We start from the raw sequence: 9486 nt of genomic DNA, 5'->3' as shown, positions 1-9486 counted from the left end.
GAATGCGATCACCCTTGAGTGCCAAGCTCCCCTGAATCTAGTCTCAAACTCAACTCTTAAGTGGGTGTGAGACCCATAGTGCGGCCCCTGCTCTGTCCTGAAGTGACTATATGGCTATCTGCACCTCCTCCTTGTCCACTCGGGAAAGGGTAATTTGAATGGCTATGTGCACCTCCTACTGTCCTATGAGGAAATGGAGATCCGAATGGCTAGGGCGCAACTTCGAGGGGTCAAGCGATCTGCCATATCCATGAGAGCCCCTCTTGCCAGGCAAAGAGTCACCACACAAGATAATGATCCCCGATGTCAAAACACAAAGCTGCTCCTACTAGCACAGGAGAGAAAAGGGGGATGGCAGAAAAAGGGAAGGTGGAGCAACCAAAAGAAGGGGCGGGCGGGAGGCTCAAGGGAACCTAGGGAGCCTTGCGGGCAGAGGAGAATGCGGGTCGTGGGAAAGGGTTTGAGGGTGCAGTAAGGGGCTGAAACCAGCCCTCAGGCTGGTTGTTAGAGGGCCAAGAAGGCCCTGAAGGGGCTGGGAGGGGCTGCGCCTTTACCAAGCCTTGCCACGGCCCTAAAAACAGGCCGGAGGACAGCCAAGGGCTGGCAGGGAAGGCTGAAACCCCCTGGGGGAAGGCAGCCCAAGACGGGCTGCTACAGACCCAGAAGTGGGAGCGGGAGGCTGCAAGCAAGAAGAAGAGGGCAGAAGAAGGGTGGGCGGGGGAAAGAAAGGAGCTAGCAGGGGAGTAGTAACCACCTTCTTGGATTATCTCTTACCTCTTATGAAAAATACTTATTATCAAAGTCAAATAGCTTCAAAGCAAATTTATCTGCAGGATCTTATAGAAGAAATTCAGCAGTCTCAAAAGGCAGAACATGTCAAATTAGACTGGCCTCTCTCTCGCTCTCTCTTGCTCTCTTAACATAGAAACTCCTAGCCAGGACCTTGCACTGAAGGAGAAGATGGCCTTCTACAAAAGAGAAATCAGCTGAATGCTGAGGCAGAAGTATCTTAATGAGAACATCTTTCTGTTCAAGAGAAGACCAGTAAAAAACTAAGGACCACCTCTCATGAACTTGGAGAATGTACCAAGGGAAAATGAAGTTTGCAAATCATGCCAGTCAGGAGACATTTTTTATGAGCACAGTACAGTTCTTGTATGTCATCGTTAACAGTTCTGTCAACATGAGTCTGCATCATCCCTTTGGGCAGCCAGCAAAAACGTTAAAGCAGACTTGGAACACCGTGGTAAGGCTTAGACAAGGCACACGCCTTAGCAATACATGAAACATAGCTAACTATGGATCTGCAACTTGTAGTACACTTCCAGAGATTGTGTTGCGCCTCCAACAGACATTAATAATATCATCTCTCCCTCTCTCCCTCTCTCTCTGTGCTGCACAGAGACACAGAGAGAGAGAGAGAGAGAGAGAGAGAGAGAGAGAACTGCTGCCTGCGGCCATAGGCAGCACAACACACGTATCTGCATCTCTGAGAGAGAGAGAGAGAGAGAGAGAGAGAGAGAGAGAGGTCTAATCATCATAACAACGACAAATACGTCACACATATGAGCTGCCCCAAGAGCACCATTGATGCCTACTTGTTGTACGAGTCCACAAATAGAAGTGGCCAATAATAATGTCAGATGGCTACAAAGTTTCAACAATAACCCATAAAATTTTGCCATTGATATTCAGCTTATCAAAGATTGTTAAGTCAACGATAGTAGGCCATATGGCGGCTTGATGCCCACGGAGAAGGAAGAACAGGTTTAACAGAAGTGTTATGTTCTGCCTGCATCCTTGCTTCCCTCTCCTTCCTCAGCCAAGACTCGACAACTTGCAGCAAATTCTTAGCATGCCTGATGGAACTGAGCTCGGGGATTTCCATAATCCTCTGTAGGCGCCTCATTTTCCCATCCTCCACATATGCCAAATGAGATGCCCAAGACTCTAAACCATCAAAGATATGGGTTGCATATACGATTGTCGCACCCCTCTACAATCAACATTCCATGATTTAGAATAATCCATATCCCCTTACCCAAACATTAGTGCTGCTAGTATATGACTAAAGGTCTTGAGGTCTTGCAGCGACTTTAGTCAATGTTGTTCATTTATATTCAAATTCAAAATGACAATGCCCATTTCTGTCAAATTGTTTTCCCAGAAAACACAAACTACGAAAGTTTGCCATTTTTCTCTTGTTGAATTGAGCAGAGTCACATGAGGTCGATGGGTGACATCTTTTTACGTCAGGTGCAGAAAATTACAAGGAATGTTATGATCCTTTTGGAATGGGTCTCTTGGGGGTGGCATACATAGTCATTCCTGTTGGCCAGTGTTGTAAGTATGAATTCATCACATTTTTGTTAGCTTTCAAAACCCTTTAAACCCAAACAAAAAACAGGACCCAGATTTTTGTACTCAAGGTTAAAAAGAGCATCACTATTACCTCTTCACATTCTCTGACAAAAAAGCTTAGCAAATCCATTCGAGCTACAACATCTAGATCCACTGTTATCTCATCCAATAATAATACCTGTCACAACAGTCATGCTAACTCAATCATGAATTTCCTGGGGACCAGGTTCCTACTGACAGCACAAAAACTTTCTGAAATAATTTGTCCTCAATTGTTGTGCACTTAAATTTGACAAAATCAGCAATATACCTGAAAGGGTTGTAAAAGACCCATACAAATCTGAACCCGCCGCCGTTGGCCATCAGAAACCTTGTGCATTCTCCACTCCAGGTCAATATCCAAGAGTTCTATCAACTCCTCCCTTCGCATGGGATCAGCCCCCTCCACTGCATTGATGCCGCCATTTAACTTAAATCATATTGGACAAAAAAGGGGGGCTGAAATACGACCATTAAAGCTACAGTCCAGATAACATGACTACCTCCAAAAATCATGTGCTCAGCAGAGAAATCCCCTTGCAACGGAATTTCACCCTGCCAACGCAATGAAATTTTTTGTTGAATTAGAGACCAATGTTAACCATCATTCAAGCAATAGATCTGTGATCATCCTCTAATATTGTTCATGGCCCACAGTCAATGTTCTTAACACATATACGTAGATAGTGACATTGAGCTCACTCATTTTTTGAAATACGTTGCATCCGTTAATCTAGAACCTATATGCATAGGGGATAGTGTCAAAAATATCTTAGCCAGGGTAAGTGGCCAAATACCAAATATACTAGAAACATGATCCAAGCAAGCCCTGTCTACACTAGTGCACACTTACAATCCAGAATGGTTGACACTTAAATATGTTTGCCATGTTGAAGCAAAATATGTATCTTAATGACCCAGCCTCATTCTATTCATGATCATGGAAGAACAATAAAAGCTAAAGAAAATCTGTTTTGATCAGAGAAGTGAAACATGCAAAGTCATCATGGCCATCTGCAAGCCCATGGCACGGCTGCCTTGCTGGCAGGTTTGCAGCAGCAGTGCCAGAAGACCAGGCCAGCAGCCAATGCAGGGCTGCCAAGTGGCTGTAAGCAGACGGGTGCAGCACCCAACTGCCAGGTGGCAAGTTGGGCTTGTTGACAGCACAGAAACAGGGCTAATCAGGCTCCACAAGGGGGGTTGGCTAGCAGCAGAAGTGGTCCAAACCTATATACATGACTACCCCCTTCCTCATTCCAGGATCAACCCCAGAAGCGTATTGTATGTATTTCACAGCTTATACATTCCGCTCAGGAGAAGATAATAGGCTAGCAAGAGAGGAAGTTAGTCATCTTACCTACTACATTTGTGCCAGAGCTTCAGATTTTTTTCTCAAGACTGTGTAGCACAGATCCAGGAAGGCAGCCTGCAGCACCGCAAACAGTCCCTCCACCAGTAGCACCTCCATCAGCAGAGGCATAAGTATCCCCATCAGCCATGGTCACCATGATGCAGGCCATAAGCAGATGTAGCCTCAGAGTCAGAAAACCTCTTTGCCCGGATGCTCCACTCCAGAAACTGAGGGAGGATCTGGTTCGGGGCCACCCAGGATGAAACCAGCCTTCTTAGATTAAAGGGTGATGGGATCCACTTTAACTACAGCATACATAGTAATTAATCAAACAATCAATCACCACAAACTAATCACAGGGAGCTAGAGAGCTCCTACTCAGAAACAAGGACACCGGTTGGCCCCAAACGCTAGCGCCCCAAGCCTGGAAAGATCCAAAACCAGCAGCAACAGCCCAAAAGCAACCAAAAACAGTTCGAAATCCCTATAGAAGCTCCTGCTCAGCTCCAAAACAGCCCACAGCACCTGTAGCAGCCTCTGTGCAGCCTGGAAGCAGCAAAAACAAACTTATATGGATGCTCTTGGCACAAAAACGAATTTTGTTTTCAATTTTGAGCTTCTAGCAGCCCTGGCAGCCCACCAATAGCCCACAGACTGCCACTGGTAGTCAAAAATCAGCAAGGCGATGTGATAGAATAGCCCTGGAGCACTTTCCTAGCTTGTGACTTGCCTCTCCCTATTCTTTTGTGGTTCAAAAAACAGCCCTCAAAGAAAAGTTCGACTTTTCTGTTTGCTTTTTGGCCTCCTGCATGCCAAACAGGTGTCTTGTGCTGATTTTAGAGTCCCGTGCCCAAAATAGCAATTTTTTCTTGCACCACTCTTTGGCCCCCTGTTGCACAATTTGGTCCTAGGAATTAATTGCCTAGTAACTGGGCACACATTCACAATTTCCAAGGGCCCACTAGGAATTTTAATTCCCCAAGTCTCGTGCACCTGGCCAGACTCTCGCGCCCTAGAGGCTCGAGGCAATCACGCGTAAATTATGGGAGTCGCAAATCAAAAGTCCCATAAATTCACGTCCTCGTGACACAGGAGGCTAGAGAGGAAATCTCCAAGCAGCCCAGAAAGCAAAAGAAGCTCCCCAAGAGACCTGAGAAGTATGCCTACGAGCAGCGAAAAAGAAAGGAAAAGCACATTCAGATAGCTCAATAGGAAAAGGAAGAAAGAGATCGGGCACTATTCTCTCTCTCTCTCTCTCTCTCTCTCTCTCTCTCTCTGTGTCTGTGTGTACCATTTGGAACTATAATAGTACCTTATGGTCAGAACCTGAGAAGTATGCCTACGAGCAGCGAAAAAGAAAGGAAAAGCACATTCAGATAGCTCAACAGGAAAAGGAAGAAAGAGATCGGGCACTATTCTCTCTCTCTCTCTCTCTCTCTCTCTCTCTCTCTCTCTCTCTCTGTGTCTGTGTGTACCATTTGGAACTATAATAGTACCTTATGGTCAGAACCAAGGAACTTCTCAGAATCTTATACAGGTCGTGACATAGTCTTTTATACAAACACATCAGAGTCCAAAGCGCCCACTACCGATAGTCAGTGGGTACACATGGGAGACTGCTTACAAAGATGAGACAAGAGACACAAGGGGGGTACGAGGATTGGGAGGAGTAGCAGTTCTTTACAGGTCCACCCTTTTGGGGACCATCTCAATAGAGCGGAAAGATACACACTCCAAATTTCTCTGGATCCGATCCGACATACAGACAGCCGGGATTTGTTGTTGCAGTATGCTACTTCCCCCGCGAGACCTCATCTTCCCAGTATTTGGTTGGTATAACCAATACCCTCTGCTCTCCTGGCTGTAACCAATAAATATGCATTTGATTGCCTTGTCATCAAGCTTATGTCTCAGCTGAGATGGTACATGAACATATGCAAGAGACCCAAAAACTCTCATGTGTGGAAGTGAAGGCTTCCTGCCTAAGTCCTCCTGGTTGGGGACTTCAACACAAGGACAGGGGTTCGTCAGGTACCACTTCTCGATTTCAAAGACAATTCCATTCTACTGCCAGACATTGATCTTGAAGAAGTAGGTTCATATGCAAGTTTCAGCTAATAGACGAGCTTCGGTCACATCTTACGGGCAGGCTCTGTTAGATCTAAGCAAGATGCATGATCTTATTATTTATAATGGTCTTGATAGATGGCCCTCCTTAGGTGGTTTTACATGCTTCCCACGTGGAGGGGGCTCTAGCGTTGTTGATTACATCATGGGATCCTCTGCCTTCACCTCTTGTATCACTGGTTTTACGGTTGCACCCTATCCTCCCGGGGCTGATCACACATACCTTTTCTTTAGTATCTCTACATCCCATCTCACAGTACCTCCCACTCCATAGATCACTCACACAACTTATCATGACATACATTTCGATCGCAGCCTCTCACCTACATATTCAGCTCGCCTTTACATACTTCTCACATATATTGACTTTATACCCTTACTAGAGGATCGTGCTCCTATGGTCACCCGCTCACTACACGAGGGTGCCCTTCACGTTTTCCCTCACACTACTCGCTCCACTCACCCACCACCACCTAGGACCGCCCCTTGTAATAGCTGGTACGATGATGAGTGCAAGGCTTTACGCTGTCAACTTAGATTCAAAACCAAAAACCACCTCCTGAATGAACCAGAGACACTACATGAGTACCATCAATTGGTACGTAGGAAGAAGCTAGATTTCGTCCACCGAAACGAGGAGGAACTACTAAATATTCTGTATGGTAACAACTCTAAGGACTTTTGGTAGAGATTTCTAGAGGGGCAGTCCCCTTCACCACTCACTAACACTCAAGTCTGGCATAATTATGCACGCACGCTTTATGATATCCCAAATCAGCCAGCTCCTGACCTCTCACACATACCCCGCCCCACATCCTACACACTCTTCATTAGGAAGGGTGTGAAGGATGCCGTGATGAAACTTCATAATGGCCGAGAACTACAGGACCATTATGATCAGACATGTCATGTCCAGATTTATACATCAGTGCTTGATTCTGAGGTCAGTCAATTCGCAAAGATGCAGGGACTTAGAGCAGATGGACAGGCTAGATTCTAACGTGATCATGGGACCATGGATCACATCCTCACACTTAGGTGTATGACCTAGGGGTTCTCTTCTCTGGACCTATCTTTACTATGAGACCGGTGATGCAGGCCTGATTGAGCAGAGCATACGCTTCATTGGCCAAACTAGAGAGGTAGTGCTTCCATTCACATTTCCAGGACCTGCGGACCAAGGGCTTGCTTTTTGACTCCTTGGTCCACCCAGAGGGGATATATGGCAGCCCTAGTTGGAGGCCGGATCTGTCAGATATAGGGTGGGCGATGCAGCGCCTATAGATTCTTATGCTATCACGGATGATTCGCAATAAGGCATCAGTTCCTCACCAGATCATTCAGGCTAAGTTTGGGTCATCTCCACTACAACTTGATGCAGCATTTCATGTTATCACCTACCTATGCACTTATGGACGCAACAGATTACCGTGGCTAGCATTGTCCTCCTCTATGGCACTATCAGAAACAGGTGATCAGAGATGCTAGTTTGCACACACAGAGAGATGGTTTGAGTGATTGGGACTCCACATAGATAGACTTCCCCCCTTCCAGTATAACATTGACGCACCTTTTTCCCTTGTCCTGTCTCATGAGGTCAACTAGGTCATTCGTGAGGATCTTTTGTGGCTACACACTTTCAGGACCTGGACAGAGCGAGCTTCCAGTGAAGCTCAGCTTCTACAGGGATCATTGTTTACATATCACAGTGGAGGGTTTTATCGACCCACCAGGATATACGCACATCTACCTACCCCACTCTTTAAGGATCTCTATTGGGCAGTTTTTGGTCTTCACATACACTTAGCATTGAGAGTGGCAAGGTTGAGGGTTTGCACAAGGAGAGGCGCATATGCACATTATGTGACACACAGGAGATTGAGTCGGAGGAGCATTTCATTTTCAGATGCCCAGTATACTATGAGATTCGAGGACGCTTCTATTGCCTCTTCAAAGATAGTTCTGGGATATTGTCCCGCTTTCTCTCCTTTCCAGACCAGAGAAGCTTAGCTGCCTTCATTCATGAGGCAGTCAGACACCGCGAGCATCTACTTTGATCACGGAAACGAGAGCAGACCTCCGTTGTCGAGAAGCTCTTAGTTTCATTGCCTTATGTAAATTATCTGCTCCTTAACAAAGCAGATTGCAGTTTAAATATTCATCATGTGGTAGGCCACAATATAAGAAAGGGCTTACTATTCTCTATATGGGCTTATTGTTATGTATATGGCTTTCACATGCTTACACATGGTGGCACAACTGCAGCGCTTAGAACTCTACACTATAAGATTTCTGTAAAGCATCCCAACACAGCATACTTTGTTCATGTGCCACGTAACAATCCTAATCTGCAACCTCCCAAGGGAGATCACAGTCCAATTTTATAACAATTGGCTGGAAACGTTTTCCACACATGCTAAGATAGGACAGGGTTTGTGTTTTTAGAAGAGAATTCAAAGCGAAACTCAAATAGGCCGCTATATGACAATGTTCTCATGTAATTGAGATCCTTAGTATTTCAATACATGATCCATTCCAGCTTGCGTGATGACACTACTGGCACAGCAGCAGCAGCACTTGAACAACGCAGACACTGATTCAGAGAACCGTAAATGCTGTGACTACCCTGATCTCCAAGCTTCAAAAATCGATGTCCAATAATGTTACAGCAAGCTGGATCCATTTCCACAGATGCTGAGTGGAGAGAAGAACAACCGCACTCTCAAATCATTCACCTATATAAGTGCTCTGATACCTCGAAGAGTTACTAAGCTTCTCATTCAACCGTATAGAATCGGAACTCCAAAAGCATCGGTTCAATAAATAACAAACTTGTCTAATCGCACTGCCCACGTAAATTCCCCTAATCCGGAAATATTAAAATAGCTGCATTCTCGATCTCACCAACGTTCTGGAAATCCCAGCTTTGTCGTTATCTATATTCCAACAAAAACCTGAATATATATATATATATATGTAACTTACCGCACAGCCTACAGTTTTGCTCCAGGAACCGCCTAAGTAAGCAAGCTGACCAGTGCACACCAAGGAAGTGTCATGAAAGGCAGAACGACCAAGCACGCGAACCACATTTGTCCCTCCCACCATGTGCTTTCCCGCTAATATTTTTAGAAGGGTTGTCTTTCCTGCATAGGCATTTTGAGATAACGTCAGGATGCGTTTCTGGGCAAATCCATTGAAATTTGCGAAATCATCTCCAATGCGATTCAACAAAGAACGGAGAACCGTCAGCACGTTCAAACGAGGCAAGGATCCGCAGAAAGAAATCTATCGGCGATGCAAAAAAATGAAACTGAGGGGAAGGGTGTTGCAAAACAAACCGGATCCGTTGGCTCCAACGAGGAGGCAACGGGAGCCAGGCTTAAGATCAAGATGCAAGTCGATAATGAAGGGAGGCTGTCCTGGGTAAGAGAATTGCAAGCCAGAGACTTCAACGCTGTTTGATTGAGCTTCCTGATCGTGATCGCCATCGCCATCGACGGAAGCATTCATTCTTCTTCGTTTCTTCGTTTTCTATCAATCGGAAGAAGCTTATATTTTTTTTCTATTGCCTTTCCCTCGTGCCAACTTGCCAACTGGATCACACG

The 9486-nt window shown here is 45.5% G+C and overlaps 1 protein-coding gene across 1 annotated transcript; it reads right to left on the bottom strand.

Moving 5' to 3' along the window:
• Window positions 1-1011: 1011 nt before the first annotated feature.
• On the bottom strand, window positions 1012-9486 carry LOC147902792 (ABC transporter I family member 21-like). Its single transcript, XM_087373157.1, has 6 exons — window positions 9220-9486; window positions 8864-9024; window positions 2904-2955; window positions 2672-2808; window positions 2453-2539; window positions 1012-1996 (listed from the first exon to the last, which is right to left on the bottom strand). Exons 1-6 carry the CDS (start codon window positions 9389-9391, stop codon window positions 1715-1717), a joined length of 891 nt encoding a protein of 296 aa, XP_087229283.1. The 5' UTR covers window positions 9392-9486; the 3' UTR covers window positions 1012-1714.

This window comes from Dipteris shenzhenensis, chromosome 4 (genome assembly GCF_047967505.1).
Source record: "Dipteris shenzhenensis isolate YYH24624 ecotype China chromosome 4, Dip_SZ_1.0, whole genome shotgun sequence".
Lineage (NCBI taxonomy): Eukaryota > Viridiplantae > Streptophyta > Polypodiopsida > Gleicheniales > Dipteridaceae > Dipteris > Dipteris shenzhenensis.
This window is presented reverse-complemented; position numbering and strand designations above follow the sequence as displayed.